Source organism: Xenopus tropicalis, chromosome 3 (assembly GCF_000004195.4).
Source record: "Xenopus tropicalis strain Nigerian chromosome 3, UCB_Xtro_10.0, whole genome shotgun sequence".
In the NCBI taxonomy this organism is placed as follows: domain Eukaryota; kingdom Metazoa; phylum Chordata; class Amphibia; order Anura; family Pipidae; genus Xenopus; species Xenopus tropicalis.
In genome coordinates, this window is record NC_030679.2 from 146,540,112 (window position 1) to 146,557,510 (window position 17,399).

Below are 17,399 nucleotides of genomic sequence, written 5' to 3' on the forward strand. Positions count from 1 at the left end.
AAACCCAATAGGGCTGTTCTGCCCCAATAAGGGGTAATTATATCTTAGTTGGGATCAAGTACAGGTACTGTTTTATTATTACAGAGAAAAGGGAATCATTTAACCATTAAATAAACCCAATAGGGCTGTTCTGCCCCAATAAGGGGTAATTATATCTTAGTTGGGATCAAGTACAGGTACTGTTTTATTATTACAGAGAAAAGGGAATCATTTAACCATGAAATAAACCCAATAGGGCTGTTCTGCCCCAATAAGGGGTAATTATATCTTAGTTGGGATCAAGTACAGGTACTGTTTTATTATTACAGAGAAAAGGGAATCATTTAACCATTAAATAAACCCAATAGGGCTGTTCTGCCCCAATAAGGGGTAATTATATCTTAGTTGGGATCAAGTACAGGTACTGTTTTATTATTCAGAGAAAAGGGAATCATTTAACCATTAAATAAACCCAATAGGACTGTTCTGCCCCCAATAAGGGGTAATTATATCTTAGTTGGGATCAAGTACAGGTACTGTTTTATTATTACAGAGAAAAGGGAATCATTTAACCATGAAATAAACCCAATAGGGCTGTTCTGCCCCCAATAAGGGGTAATTATATCTTAGTTGGGATCAAGTACAGGTACTGTTTTATTATTACAGAGAAAAGGGAATCATTTAACCATGAAATAAACCCAATAGGGCTGTTCTGCCCCAATAAGGGGTAATTATATCTTAGTTGGGATCAAGTACAGGTACTGTTTTATTATTACAGAGAAAAGGGAATCATTTAACCATGAAATAAACCCAATAGGGCTGTTCTGCCCCAATAAGGGGTAATTATATCTTAGTTGGGATCAAGTACAGGTACTGTTTTATTATTACAGAGAAAAGGGAATCATTTAACCATGAAATAAACCCAATAGGGCTGTTCTACCCCCAATAAGGGGTAATTATATCTTAGTTGGGATCAAGTACAGGTACTGTTTTATTATTACAAAAATGTAAATTATTTTTAAAAATAAGAATTTTTGGCCTTTCTGAAATTCAGAATATATACTGTAGTATTTGTCTTCTATTAGACTATTTTACTAATCAAATCCTAATCTTTGTAATCTGCAGCTGTACCAAGCTATTTGATACTATTTTGATACTAATATAAACCCCTGAAATCTCTTTAGGTTCCAGTTTCCAAGTGCAGCCAAAGCTGTAGCCCCGGATCCAGGAAAGTGATTGTACCTGGAAAGCCCCCGTGTTGCTATGAGTGTGCCCGGTGTCCCCAGGGGCAGATTTCTAATCAAACAGGTATACTGTTATTTAATGTTCTTGGGTAATACCTGCCACTTTATACAGTATAAAGACATTGATAAGAATGTGCCTTTGCAGATGCCGTGGAATGTCATCCATGTTCCTGGGACACGTGGCCCAATCTTCAAAGAACTAAATGTATACCAAGGATGACAGAGTTCCTTTCCTATGAATCCCCACTGGGTACAAGTTTGGCAGCTATTGCCATTCTCTCATCTATGGGTCCTCTTCTTATTTTGGGAGTATTTAAATCTTACAAACAAACCCCAATAGTCCGAGCCAACAACTACTCCCTTAGCTGCCTTCTCCTGCTTTCCCTGTTCCTCTGTTTCCTTTGCTCTTTAGGGTTCATTGGTTACCCACAACCTGAAAAGTGCCTTCTGCGCCAGGTGGCATTTGGGATGGTTTTTGCCCTCTGCATCTCCTGTGTTCTGGCCAAAACCATCACTGTTGTCATTGCCTTTAATGCAACCAAACCCGGCAGCAGGTTAAGAAAGTGGACAGGGGTGAAGACATCTTCTGTTCTCATTGGGTTTTGTGTCTTTATCCAGTTATTTGTCTGCGTAATATGGCTGATCTTCTTCCCTCCTGTCCCTGAACACGACACAGACACCAAACCAGGAGTAATTATAGTTAATTGCAATGAAGGATCACCCACAGCTTTCTGGTGCATGCTGGGATACCTTGGCCTCTTGGCCTCCATCAGTTTCATTGTTGCCTTCCTGGCCAGACGCCTCCCTGACAGTTTCAATGAAGCCAAATTGATCACATTCAGTATGTTGGCTTTCCTCAGTGTGTGGGTGTCCTTTATCCCAGCCTATCTCAGTGCCCGGGGCATGTATACTGTGGCAATGGAGGTCTTTGCCATCCTGTCCTCCAGTTGGGCTGTGGTGGGCTGTATCTTTGTGCCAAAATTCTTTATTGTTTTGTTCAGACCCCACATGAACTCCAGAGAACATTTCAAAGTAAAAAATGTAAAAAGTAAATAAAACTTGAGATATTCACAACATTTTTGCATTAGTACCCAACAACCAGTAATAAACCTATTCTTGTATAATAATGATTTATTTGCCATATGTATCTTTTCTTGATTGTAGATATGCTTCTCTCTCTTTACAGCTTCAGAGAAAACCTAGGGCAGTTGGATTCCATGTATTTGTTTTGTTTTGCTCCTTTTTGTGCCTTATCCTGTGGTCACCACACCCTTCCACCAAAGAAGCAAATATTGTCTTAACAGTAACTTTGCTGTTGTCTCAAAGACATGCACATTTTCCACCCTAACTGACCTCCATTACATTAGGCCCCTAAACTTTGTCAACCACTGACCATATACAGCTGGCCGTTTGCCATACCAAATGCCATCCTTCTTCTTTCTCCTTTAGATAGGTACAAGTAGGGGTTGGATGGCTGTTTAGCAAGTGAGGGAATACAGGGGTATGGGGGATAGCTCTTAGTACAAGTTGACCCAGGCAGGGCCGCCATCAGAAATCACAGGACCCCTCACAATAAAGTTTTCTGGGCCCCGCCCCTCCTCCCACACCCCCAATGGCCCCTCCCCCAGTGACCCCTCCCATCAATACAAAGGACATAAAACTTTGGTAGCCAGGGCCCCCTAAAATATTGGTGTCCAGGAGTTACATTTTGCATTGGTGCCAGGGCAGGTACCCCCTAAATCATTGCTAGCCAGCCCAGGGCCCCCTAGAACTTTGGTAGTCAGTGCCCCCCTAAACAGGCCCCCCCAAAGCATTCTCCAGCTTCCCCCAGGCCCCCCAAAGCATCCTCCAGCTTCCCCCAGGGCCCCCCCACAAAGCATTCTCCAGCTTCCCCCAGGGCCCACCCCCACAAAGCATTCTCCAGCTTCCCCCAGGGCCCCCCCCCACAAAGCATTCTCCAGCTTCCCCCAGGGCCCCCCCACAAAGCATTCTCCAGCTTCCCCCAGGGCCCCCCCCCCACAAAGCATTCTCCAGCTTCCCCCAGGCCCCCACGCCAAAGCATTCTCCAGCTTCCCTCAGGGCCCCCCAACAAAGCATTCTCCAGCTTCCCCCAGGGCCCCCCCACAAAGCATTCTCCAGCTTCCCCCAGGCCCTCACGCCAAAGCATTCTCCAGCTTCCCCCAGGCCCCCCACAAAGCATTCTCCAGCTTCCCCCAGGGCCCCCACGCCAAAGCATTCTCCAGCTTCCCCCAGGGCCCCCCCACAAAGCATTCTCCAGCTTCCCCCAGGGCCCCCACGCCAAAGCATTCTCCAGCTTCCCCCAGGGCCCCCCCCCCACAAAGCATTCTCCAGCTTCCCCCAGGGCCCCCCCACAAAGCATTCTCCAGCTTCCCCCAGGGCCCCCCACAAAGCATTCTCCAGCTTCCCCCAGGCCCCCACCCCAAAGCATTCTCCAGCTTCCCCCAGGGCCCCCACGCCAAAGCATTCTCCAGCTTCCCCCAGGGCCCCCCCCACAAAGCATTCTCCAGCTTCCCCCAGGGCCCCCACGCCAAAGCATTCTCCAGCTTCCCCCAGGGCCCCCCCACAAAGCATTCTCCAGCTTCCCCCAGGGCCCCCCACCCAAAGCATCCTCCAGCTTCCCCCAGGGCCCCCACGCCAAAGCATTCTCCAGCTTCCCCCAGGGCCCCCCCCACAAAGCATTCTCCAGCTTCCCCCAGGGCCCCCACGCCAAAGCATTCTCCAGCTTCCCCCAGGGCCCCCCCACAAAGCATTCTCCAGCTTCCCCCAGGGCCCCCACGCCAAAGCATTCTCCAGCTTCCCCCAGGGCCCCCCCCCACAAAGCATTCTCCAGCTTCCCCCAGGGCCCCCCCACAAAGCATTCTCCAGCTTCCCCCAGGGCCCCCCACAAAGCATTCTCCAGCTTCCCCCAGGCCCCCACCCCAAAGCATTCTCCAGCTTCCCCCAGGGCCCCCACGCCAAAGCATTCTCCAGCTTCCCCCAGGGCCCCCCCCACAAAGCATTCTCCAGCTTCCCCCAGACCCCCACCCCAAAGCATTCTCCAGCTTCCCCCAGGCCCCCACCCCAAAGCATTCTCCAGCTTCCCCCAGGGCCCCCCCCACAAAGCATTCTCCAGCTTCCCCCAGGCCCCCACCCCAAAGCATTCTCCAGCTTCCCCCAGGGCCTGCCTGCTGAATGCTGCCGCGGTGTCCTCCGGTATGTGCCGTGGCTCCCAGCTACTTCTGTGGAGAAGTAGCGGCACATAGCGGAGGACGCCGCCAGAGCCGGAGGAAGTGAGGGCCTGGACTTGATTTAAAGCTAAAAACATCTGGGACGATTGTCCCCCCTGTGCCCCCCTGATGGTGGCCCTGGACCCAGGGACTGGTCCGATCGCCATCTTGGAGTCAGGAAGGAATTTTTTTCCCATATGAGGCAAATTGAAGGGGCTTCAGAAGGGGTTTTCGCCTTCCTCTGGATGAACTGGCAGTTAGGCAGGTTTTATATAGACATAAAAAGTTGAACTTGATGGACGTGTCTTATTTTTTTTAACCCAAGTTACTACTTCTACCATGTCTCCTGCCTTCCTCCAAGCCTTTACTGTTGCGTAAAACACTGTATAATGTCAACATCCAAATCTCTTTTCACATTTCATGATGTCGTCCTTTGGGGATTTCGCAAACCTGTAAATCAAAAACAGATTGAGATCTTCTAGGCCCCCTGACCATTTTAGATAACTAGTCCTAATTAATGTCTGTGTTCCCATAGGCCAAAAGGATTTATCTGAGCAATATTTAAACTCGCTCGGTCGGCGGCTGATCATTGTCCCTGTGACTATGGAGCAGTGACGGGGCCATTGCCTTGAAGATGATTTTGGAGGCCGCGCACAAGCGTTACTATTATGTAATAGTGCTATTATGTACAATAGCCATAGAGGTGTCCCCCTACAGGGAACCTATAGTCGGCTGCAGCCTGCCCAACGAGGACATCGCCGGCTTCATGAGCCGCCCAGGAGATATCGTAATAGGGGGGACCTTCCCAGTTCATTTTAATATCATCTACAGGGATCTTCATTTCACCAGCAAGCCTGGGGGGCCTCAGTGCCAGATGTAAGTAGCAACGATTGCTTGAATTGTTTCTTTTGAAAAAGGCAAGGGTTATTTCCAGGGCTGTAGCCATAGGAGGAGCAGACCCAGAGGCAAAAAATAAATATATTTCATCTTTATGCCGCTACCATTTTCTGGAAAATGAAAGAAGATCAGGAATCCTTCACGTGTCCCCCTTGTCTCTTTACCTATATAATTGCCACCTACTGTATCTACTGGGCTATTCCATAGAGAAAATGAAAATCAGGCACCTCTAGTACATTCCCCTTGTATCTTTCCCCATATATTTGCTATATATCTAGTGCTAATGCTATAATGACATGGAACGTACCAACCAAGGGTGGCCCATGGTGATGTAGAGGACTCTCAAAGGCTTTCCTAGAAACAATCACTACCTGACGAGTGGGCTAATAGCCTATTTGTTATGGTGCCACAGACAGGTCTAACACACAAGGGGGCTTTTTATTATCAACACTGGGTAAATTTGCCCGTGGGCAGTAACCCATAGCAACCAATCAGTGATTCGCTTTTTCCAGCCAGATGCAGGTAGAACAATGAATGCAGCGATTTGATTGGTTGTCATAGGTTACTGCCCATGGGCAATTTTGCTTTGTCAAGTGAATGAACCTTTCAACTGGACCATTGGCTGAGTTTATTATGGTGTTTAAGGTTTTTGAAAACCCTATCCAGAAATTCATAAACTTCATTATATTCGTAGCGAAGTTTAATATATTTGTGGCGGCGTACAAAAGAGAGAGGGGGATTGATCCATGCACATTCCTTGGTCCCCTGTTTCACAAGTAATTCAGTAGTGCGTGTATTTTCAGAAAACAGGGGTTTTTAGTTACAAAATGATGATCATAAGATTGGGAAGCCACCATACCACGTCAAGGTAAACCCCGTATGGCGGTCCTATCTATTTACCTCTGGTCATATTGTTCAAAGGCCGGCCCTCCCGTGTACAGTAGCCTTTCTTGGGATAAATATCTCCTGCTCTGGGGGTTGGTTTGAGTCAGAGGGCTTAGTCCACCCCCATGCCTTCAGCTTTTATAGAGAGAGAGATTGCCAAGACCACAGCATTGGTCCTACAGGCTTAATCCTCCTCCTGCTTGTGACTTGTAGAGGAGAAGACTTCCCATTGACCATTGACAATGTGCATTGATCAATCCCCCTGTCTGTTCTTTTGTATGCTTGTAGCTAATCTGGCCAGATCAGTTGCACTTCCATTGTATTTCTATATTCTATTTAGCCTTGGAGTGCTCCCACAACCCCCTCTTATGTATTTTTATATTTGTGGCGGGTTTTATGAGAAAAAAAAAAAAAGATTACGTTGAATTATCGATGAATCGCGAATTTGTCCCATTTGGCTTTCCCGAAAAATTCCCGAAACTGGGAAAAAATTCATGAAAATCTGCTTTTTTGACGCGAGCAACTTTTTTGTTGTGACCAGGACTTTTTCCTCACTCTGCAAATTTTTCCTGCAGCAAAATTTTGCGCCCATCCCGCGAAAAATCCGCCTATGTCGAAATGTGGAATTTCACTGCAAATCCATGCCTGGTGAAAAAATGTTGCGAAAATGTCGCGCGTCAAAAAAAATTAGGCGTTTTGCGAAACAAATCCGCAATGGCAAAGGGAGGAAACTTGCGAAAAGGCGAAAATGTTGCGCGGAACAAAGTTATCGCCTGCGAATATTCTTTTGATACCCGCGCCTATTCTTGCAACAATTTTTGGATGCGCTTAGGGGCACATTTACTAATCCCGAATGGGAAAAAAATCGGATTGGAAACGAAAATTTTGTGACTTTTTCGTCACCGTCTTGGTTTTTTCGTATTTTGCGCCAACAACTTTATCATATTTTGCGCGACTTTTCCGTTGCCCTTTGCGATAATTTCATACTGAGCAATTGTAAATGGTGGAAAAACCAATACGATTTTTTCACCGAAAATGTTGCGGAAAATATACGATAAAGTCGTAACGGCGACGAAAAAGGTCACTCAAAATCCGAAAAAATCGCGGCGGCGATGAAAAAGTCGCAAAAATACCGATCATTACGAAAAAAACGCATTCGGACGCGTTCGTGGATTAGTAAATTTGCCCCCTAGAGTGCCAATACAGCAAATATAGAAATATTTCATACTTTTGAATTTATTAAGATTCCCAACCAGCATTGGAAAAATAATTGGTTATTTATCATAATAATAATAACCGGTACAAAGTATACAGTATAAGGAGACTACTTGCTGAAAAAATGTCCAATGTAATTACTGTCTAATTAGGAATATTACATTGTGAAATGGGAATTTTTGTTTTTATTGATCCATTTTGTCTTTTATGACATGTCCCCCGATAGAGTTCTACCTGAGCAATCACAGGTTGCATCGTTAGATACATTCATTCAAATACATAGAACAAAAAATGAACTATAATATACTTACCGTATATACTCGAGTATAAGCTGATCCGAATATAAGCCGAGGTACCTAATTTTACCCAAGAAAACTGGGAAAACTTATTGACTTGAGTATAAGCCTAGGGTGGGAAATGCAGCCACTACTGCTAAGTTTCAATAATCAAAATAAATACCAATACAATTACATTAATTGAGGCATCAGTGGGGCATATGTTTTTCGATATTTATTTCAAAGAAAAACAGTAAACAAGCTCTGTAAGTGGAGAAGAGGGTCAACAAAAACAATATGAGTACTACCCCACGCTCATTGCACATTGGCAAACTGGCAGCAGACCCGGTCCCGGAGGAGATGTAAGGGGAATAATTATTGCTAGTGGGAGCCTAGGCCAGGGCACTGGAGGGTCTGGTTGCGGGGGGCCTAATTTGCACACAAAGGAGAGAGGGTGCTTGTCTGGAGGGACCCATGGCACACGACTCGAGTATAAGCCAAGGGTGAATTTTTCAGCACATTTTGGGTGCTGAAAAACTAGACTTATACTCGAGTATATACCGTATTCACCAGTTTATCCATTTTCAAATTTAAGCCTTTCTTAAATGCAACTGCAAAAAAAAACTGCTGCCGATCACTTTTTCCATATGGCGACTGAAGGCAGAGTAGGCGGTGACCATCCCATACTGTACCATTGTCTCTATTCCTATATATAGGGCAGTGATCCCCAACCAGTGGCTCAGGGGTAACATGTTGCTCCCCAACCCCTTGGATGTTGCTCTCAGTGCCCCCAAACCAGGGAGTTATGTTTGAATTCCTGACTTGTGGGCAAGTTTTGGTTGAATAAAAACAAGATTTCCTACCAAATAAAGCCCCCTGTAAGCTGATAGGGTGCATAGAGGCCCCTAATAGCCAATCACAGCCCTTATTTGGCTCCTCCATGAACTTTTATGGTGCTTGTGTTGCTCCCCAAGTCTTTTTACTTTTGACTGTGGCTCCTGAGTAAGAAAGGTTGGGGATTCCTGATATAGGGAGTATTCTTGCAAGTCTTTCTTTTGGTTTAGTTTCATTGCTACTGGGGCTCCTAGGCACTTTTTTGGGTGGGGGACAGGGTTAGGGAGGGGTTGTGTGCTAAACCAAGTGGACATTTACGGACTTGGATCGAGTGTGGGGTTTTTTTGGTTTTTTTTGCGTGGGTTTGTTGTGGGAGGGGGTGGGAATGGAAGCCATGAAGGACTTTGAAAGATGGCTCTCTTCTGTTGGGAGGGAATGGGTGGGTTTTGGTGAAGGTTTATAATCATTAAATGGATGGCCTCATCTGAGCTATTATGTTATGTTAATTATCTGATGTGATGTTTGTTATCTTTATGTTGTTTTTTTTTATTTCTAAATAAAGAAAAATTCCTATATATATAGGGCACCCGGCTAATGTAGAGTCTTGTTTAGTGGTGGACTATTTCTACTTTACTTTGTGATCTCTCACACTAGGATCTCTTCAGAGTTTTACCTAAGCCTCCGGGCCCTCATATTTGCCATTGAGGAGATTAATGCCGACCCAGAGGTCCTGCCCAACGTTACACTGGGCTTCCATATCTTTGACACATGTAAAACATTACGGCGAGCGGCACAGGGAACGCTATTAATGCTCTCGGGAGGAAAGGAAATCACCCCAAACTATCATTGTTATAAAGGGCCCCCTCTTGCTGGCGTCATTGGCGATCCTGCCTCCAGACGTTCCATTCTTATGGCCCAAATCTTGGGACTGTACCGATACCCACAGGTAAGTTCTGTATGTTATTAATTTTATTAGTTGTTTCCAAATATCCATTGTTTAAAGGGAAACTATCCCCCCAGAATGAATACGTAACCAACAGACAGTTTATAGTATGTTATGTGGCCTATTAAAGAATCTCCCCAAACTGGAATATATATATCAGTAAATATTGCCCTTTTACATCCTTTCCCTTGAGCCGCCATTTTGTGATGGGCTGTGTGCTCCCTCAGAGATCAGCTGACAGGAAGTGATGCAGCTCTAACTGTAACAGGAAGTAGTGTGGGAGCAAAAGGCAGAACTCTGCCCATTCATTGGCTGATGGGGCCTAGCATGTATGTGTGCCTTGGCTTGTTTGTGTGCACTGTGAATCCTATGATCCCAGGTGGCAACCTTGTAGTCCTAAGTCTACGTAAAGAAGAAATGACAGATACATCTACATTACTATTATCATTACATTTCTGCAGGTAAGTTATTTGGCAACCAGCCCAATCCTCAGCGACCGGAACCTGTTCCCTTCCTTTTTCCGTACCGTACCTAGTGATGAGTTCCAGATGAGAGGTCTTGCTCAGCTGATCTCTCATTTTGGTTGGTCTTGGTTTGGACTCCTGGCTAATGATGATGATTATGGACAATTCGGGCTTCAGATAGTAAAGCAGGAGATCATGAAGGCCGGAGCTTGCGTGGCCTTTGCTGAGAATATATTGACCAGTAAGCCTGACAGGAACGCCCCGTATCTTGCCCGGGTGATAAAGACTTCAACTGCAAAGGTCGTGGTTGTGATAACTTCTGATTCAGATTTCCTGATCATGGTGGAAGAGTTGTTGAGGCAGAATGTGACTGGAAACACTTGGATAGCCAGTGACGCTTGGGCAACTTCAACGTTACTTTCTAATAAGAGATTCAATGGTATTTTGTCTGGTACTGTTGGTTTTGCCATCTATCACGGGCAGATGCCGCAGTTCAACGAGTATCTCAACAGCCTCAGCCCTTCCCAAGACCTTCATGATTCATTCCTGAAGGAATTGTGGGAGCAATCTTTCTCTTGCAGATGGCTTGATCAAGAGAATGTCCATGCCTTGGCTTTCAATGGAACACTGAGAGTATGTACAGGAGAAGAAAAGCTGGAGAGTCTGATGATGGAAGCAGAGCATAGAGTCTCTTTACATGTTTACACTGCTGTTTATGCTATTGCCGAGGCTCTACATAATGTTCTTTATTGTCCACCTGGATTTGGACCATTCCAAGCTGGAACCTGTGCCACCATATCATCATTTTACCCTTGGCAGGCAAGGAACTTTTGTTTTTATTGATTTTTTTACATGTTTCGTTGTTACATTTGTTTTTCGAGTTTTGCATGCATAACATTTTGTATATTAGGCACATTATCAGGCTTAATATTCTTGTGATTATTCAAAGTTATTATATGTAACAGAAAGGAAAAATGGAAAAGAAGGGAAAGGAACAGTATAACAGTTTGCGCTCTAAGGGGCTGATTTACTAATCCATGAATCAGAATCTGAATGGGAAAAATTTGGATTGAAAACGAACATTTTGCGACTTTTTCGTTACGACTTTCGTGAATTGTTGCGACTTTTTCATAGCCATTACAAATTTCATGTATTGTCGCGACTTTTTCATAGCCATTATGACTTTCGTGAATTGTTGTGACGTTTTCATAGCCATTATGACTTTTGTGAATTGTCGCGACTTTTTCATAGCCATTACAAATTTCGTGAATTGTCGCAACTTTTTCATAGCCATTACGACTTTCACGAATTGTCGTGAGTTTTCGTATTGAGCGCTCGAAAAAGTCGCAAAATACCGATCATTACGAAAAAAACGCATTCGGACGCTTTTCGGATGTTCGTGGATTAGTAAATGTGCCCCTAGGTCTCCATATTGATATGAATTATTCATTGCTAACAGGTTCAGTGTTTCCCTCACTTTTCTATTGTTGTCAGGTTAATTAAGGGGGGGGGTCCTACCCATGGCCTTGTGTTCGAGAGAGATTGTCCTTATTTAGTATCCAGGTATCCCATATCTTTAGATATAGCTCTGTTTCAGTTGGTATTTGAGAACCTCGTTGGCGTGTATATATTCTATTTTGTCCAAGACTTTCTCAATAGATAGCGAGTTCGATTTCCATTGGACTGCAATATGGATCCTAGTTGCCATACATATGTGTTGTGTGAGACGTTGCGCGGAGTTGTTGAGATTTTGCAGTTTGTGTCCTAAAAGCATTACCTTGGGGCATGGAGAAATGTCTATATGGAACAGTTTGGAGAGAATAGTCGCCACTTTTGTTCAGAGTTCTTGCACTGTTGGGCAAGTCTACCATATGTGCCACATTGGTGCCTCGTGTGGTGCAATGCCTGAAGCAAAGTGGTGGGGATGTGGTATGTCCTATGGAATAGTTTGAGTGAAGTTTGCCTTATGGTTACATTGTAGATACCTTTAAAAATGTTTTGGTCATTTTTGAGCCATATTTCTTGAGATAGTTCTGTTCCTAGATCGCATTCCCATTCAAGCATATGCAGGAACTTGTTTTTTAATCCGCTGCCATGATTTAGCCCTTTATTATGTTGACCTGTCTCTCATGATATGTATTTTATCTTTCCAGCTTCTCCATTACGTCAAACATGTAAACTTTCAGACCAAAGACGGGAGACGAGTCTTCTTTGATGCCAAAGGGAACCCTCCAGCTATGTATGACATTGTAAACTGGCATGTAAGTGCCAATGGTCTACTGAAGAAGGTTACAGTTGGGAGTTTTGATGGGGCAATTTTCAAAGTATATAGTGCTGAAATTATATGGAACAACCACACACAGGTATGCAAATAGAAAATACCCTCTAGTACAGGGGTCCCCAACCTTTCTTACTCATCAAATGTAAAAAGACTTGGGGAGCAACACAAGCACCATAAAAGTTCATGGAGGAGCCAAATAAGGGCTGTGATTGGCTATTAGAGGCCTCTATGCACCCTATCAGCTTACAGGAGGCTTTATTTGGTAGGAAATCTTGTTTTTATTCAACCAAAACTTGCCCCCAAGTCAGGAATTCAACAATAACTCCCTGGTTTGGGGGCAAAAGATGGAGGTAGTAGAACAAAATGGCGGCAGTAGGGAACGTCCCTGTCAAATGTAAAAAGACTTGGGGAGCAACACAAGCACCATAAATGTTCATGGAGGAGCCAAATAAGGACTGTGATTGGCTATTAGGGGCCTCTATGCACCCTATTAGCTTACAGGGGGCTTTATTTGTTAGTAAATCTTGTTTTTATTCAACCACAACTTGCCCCCAAGTCAGGAATTCAACAATAACTCCCTGGTTTGGGGGCAAAAGATGGAGATAGTAGAACAAAATGGCGGCAGTAGGGAACGTCCCTGTCAAATGTAAAAAGACTTAGGGAGCAACACAAGCACCATAAATGTTCATGGAGGTGCCAAATAAGGGCTGTGATTGGCTATTAGGGGCCTCTATGCACCCTATCAGCTTTATTTGGTAGGAAATCTTGTTTTTATACAACCAAAAATTCAAAAATAGCTCCCTGGTTTGAGGGCACTGAGAGCAACATCCAAGGGGTTGGGGAGCAACATGTTACCCCAGAGCCACTGGTTGGGGAACACTGGTCTAGTAAGAACCAGGAGTTACCATATTAATCACTCAGAGAACATAAACTACATTGCCTTTGTTCCATATGACAAAGAGGGGCAACTTCTTTACCTTCAATGACGTGAAAATCCTGATTATCGAATTTTATGCCAGGCATTGATTTCGCAGCAAAATTCTGCATTCCGCCATTGGCAATTTTCTTCTGGAAACTGGTCAAAAATTCGACATGAAAAAAAAAAACTGCAGAGACAAAAAAGTCGCCGAGACAAAAATTTCACCTGGATAATGTCAATTCGTGGAGATAACCTCAGTCTCTATGAAGATCACATGACTTCATTCATTTTCAAAAATCAACTGTTTATAAAAACTTCAAACTTCAATTGAAAATTTTAATTTAAAAACTCAAATTCCAAAAAAATTGGAAAAAAGCCTCAATTTCTTTGAACCACGGAAAAAAAACCAATCTCTAATTGTAATATATTTAATCTTATGAAAACGAATTTGAAGTTCCAAGGGAAATTTGGAACTGACTTATTAGCTATGTTTATCTTATCAAATCAATTTGACCCAATATCATTTTAGTTAAGAAGCAGGTATTCACCAAACCGAGGCTAAAACGATTCCTGTAACAAAGGGCTCACAATCTAATGTCAACTCAATCTATTTTCTTCTTGATTTCTATCGTATTTATGGAAAACGTTGCATTGGAAAAACCCAACTGCTGTAAGTCATGGATAGTGATGGGCGAAATGATTCTCCAAGCATGACTTTGCGGCAAATTTTCGCGTTTCGCCCTTGGTGGATTATTTCGCAAAACGGGTGTCAAAATTTGCAGGGTAAAAATTTGCCACATGACAAAAAATTGTCTCCCACGTCAAAAAAAATTGTTGGGCACAAATAAAAATGATACACGTCAAAAAAAATTTTTACGTGAATTTTCGCAGATTTTTCATCGTTTTGCGAATCTTTACACAGATTTGCAATTTTTTCTGCAAAACGGGACAGATTCCCTCATCACTAGTCATGGAAAATAACTCAACAAGAATCACATTCTATTCATGTCTTGAATTAATATCTTCCTTCTATGGAAGCTGGTCAGATTTTAGTTGCCAAAATTTTCATTGAAATTTTAGAGATTTTATTCAATTGATAAAATTCAAAAATGTGGTCTCAAAGGTCAATAATTTTCCCTTGACCTAGCCACAGTTTTCCTGAGTAAAATTCCACTGCCCCTGTTGCCCCTAGTGATGAGCGAATCTGTCCCATTTTGTTTCACCGTAAAATACGCGAAATGAGAAGAAAATTCGCAAAACGGTGAAAAATCCACAAAGTGTGCTTGTTGCGCGTCTTTTTTGTCGCCTATATCTTTTTTTGTTGCCCGCTTCTTTTTTGTTGTTGCCTTCCTCTTTTTTTTACGTGACCACACCTGTTTTGCTGCAACTGCGCCTATTTTGCTGTGACCACACCCATTTTTCTGCGACTGTGCCTATTTTGCTGTGACCACACCCAATGTTGCCGCGACAGTGCCCAATTTTACGCACATTTCTATGGAAGCTGGTCAGGTTTTAGTTGCCAAAAGTTTTCATTGGAATTTTAGGGATTTTATTCAATTGATAAAATTCAAAATTTCAGAAAGCTCAAATTCGAAATACACAGAAGACAATCTTCTTGAATCACAGAAAATGTGATCTTGAATGTCAATAGTTTTCCCTTGACCTTGCCACTCAGTTTTCCTGAGTAAAATTCCACTGCCCCTGTTGCCCCTAGTGATGAGTGAATCTGTCCCGTTTCGCCGCAAAGTTCTTGAAATGACCAGAAAATTCTCAAAACTGTGGAAAATCCGCAAAATGTGTTTGTTGCGCGCATTTTTTTGTCGCCCGCATCTTTTTTTTTGCCGCAACAGCGCCCAATTGGACGCAACCATGACTTTTATTGACAAGCAACACATTTTTCCATGGTGAATTTTGCAGAAGTTTCACAAAACAATTCGCCAATGGTGAAATGTGAAAATTCACTGCAAATCCACGCCTGGCGAAAAAATCCGCTCATCACTAGTTGCCCCTGTCTTGAAATGACCAGAAAATTCTCAAAACGGTGGAAAATCTGCAAAATGTGTTTGTTGCGCGTCTTTTTTTGTCGTCCGCGTCTTTTTTTTGCCGCAACAGCGCCCAATTGGATGCAACCATGACTTTTTTTGACAAGCAACACATTTTTCCATGGTGAATTTTGCAGGAGTTTCACAAAACAATATTTCAATGGTGAAATGCGGAAATTCACTGCAAATCCACGCCTGGTGAAAAAATCCGCTCATCACTAGTTGCCCCTGCTTCATTGTTACTTTGGCAGTATTGCATTCATTTACATTTATTTTAAATTGTGGGTAAGTAAAAAATTTTTGAATAACAGTAAACTACTCATACTAATCATTTTGTATTATGTAAGTTTGTATCGTGGTTTAACATGACTGGAAATGACTTGTATTGTACTACTACAAAATTGCTCTACTCTATGATCTCCATAGGTTCCTCTATCCAAGTGCAGCCCAAGTTGTCCTTCAGGATTTAGGAAGGTGATTGTACCAGGGAAACCCCTTTGTTGCTATGAGTGTGCCCGGTGTCCCCAGGGGCAGTTTTCAAATGAGACCGGTAATAGAAATGTTATTTGAAATATTTTTTTAGAACTTTTCACATTAATTGTTTGTGAAGAAACTGAAATGACTGTTTTGCTGCAGATGCTGCGGAATGTCATCCATGTTCTTGGGACACGTGGCCCAATCTACAGCAGGACAGATGCCTACCAAGGCCTATAGAGTTCCTTTCCTATGGAGATCCTTTGGGTTACAGCTTAGCAGTCATCTCCAGCTTCTCTTCTTTAACCCCAATTACTATATTGGGAGTTTTTATTCGTTATAATAAAACACCAATAGTCCGAGCCAACAACTACTCCCTTAGCTGCCTTCTCCTGCTTTCCCTGTTCCTCTGTTTCCTTTGCTCTTTAGGGTTCATTGGTTACCCACAGCCTGAAAAGTGCCTTCTGCGCCAGGTGGCATTTGGGATGGTTTTTGCCCTCTGCATCTCCTGTGTTCTGGCCAAAACCATCACTGTTGTCATTGCCTTTAATGCAACCAAACCCAGCAGCAGGTTAAGGAAGTGGACAGGGGTGAAGGTCTCCTACTGTGTCATTGGGTTTTGTATCTTTGTTCAGATAACTGACTGTGCACTTTGGCTGATCTTCTCTCCTCCCTTCCATGAACTTGACACTGACACACAACCTGGTGTGATCATAGCTAACTGCAATGAAGGGTCACCCACGGCTTTCTGGTGCATGCTGGGATACCTTGGACTCTTGGCCACCATCAGTTTCATTGTTGCCTTCCTGGCCAGACGCCTCCCTGACAGTTTCAATGAAGCCAAATTGATCACATTCAGTATGTTGGCTTTCCTCAGTGTGTGGGTGTCCTTTATCCCAGCCTATCTCAGTGCCCGGGGCATGTATACTGTGGCAATGGAGGTCTTTGCCATCCTGTCTTCCAGTTGGGCTTTGGTGGTCTGCATATTCATGCCAAAATGTTACATTGTTTTGTTCAGGCCCAACCTGAACTCCAGAGAACATCTCATGGGGAAAGGTAGAGGTCAAAAATAAAAACTGCTCTCTAAACCAAAATACACCAAACTGGACTTTCACTAGGTAGAAATGATTAATACAGTTTGCTCTTGTATGTCCAATGCAAAGGAAGAACTTTTAGGATCTATTTAGCTCCTAATAATATTTATTATACTGATATAAATGATGGTATAGGTTCTTTATCTGAGGTTTGGTTGGTTGGAGATCTATAGTGGGATAGAGTTATCAATACAGACTGTTGACCAACAATACCTGGGAGAAGGTCTTTCCCATCCAAGTTAGGATTTGACCAGGCAGAAAGGAATTCTTTATTGTTTGGCAGTTTCGGATGGGTCCCCTATTTTTTTAGAAGAAGGCTTGTACGGTAGGACTAGGGAAAGTGATTGCTAGCTCCAGTGTGTTAGAGTCAGGCTTATGTAGTTATGTAGTAGCAGCTAGAGCAGTGGTTCTCAACCTTCCTAATGCCGCAACCCTTTCATAGAGTTCCTCATGTTGTGGTGACCCCCAACCAAACAGTTGTTCTTAAGACCATCGGAAATATGTTTTTTCCCATGTTCTTAGGCAACCCCTGTGAAAGGGTCGTTCGACCCCCAAAGGGGTCGCGACCCACAGCTTGAGAACTGCTGAGCTAGAGGATCAAATGAGGAAACCAGAAGGATTAGTTC

General features: G+C 43.5%; 1 protein-coding gene across 1 annotated transcript; it reads left to right on the top strand.

Moving 5' to 3' along the window:
- The first annotated feature begins 5,084 nt into the window (after positions 1 to 5,084).
- On the top strand, positions 5,085 to 16,752 carry LOC100491854 (taste receptor type 1 member 1). The gene is made up of 6 exons (XM_012960319.2): positions 5,085 to 5,326; positions 9,211 to 9,502; positions 9,961 to 10,596; positions 12,117 to 12,224; positions 15,632 to 15,755; positions 15,842 to 16,752. Exons 1-6 carry the CDS (start codon positions 5,085 to 5,087, stop codon positions 16,750 to 16,752), a joined length of 2,313 nt encoding a protein of 770 aa, XP_012815773.2.
- Positions 16,753 to 17,399: the final 647 nt, after the last annotated feature.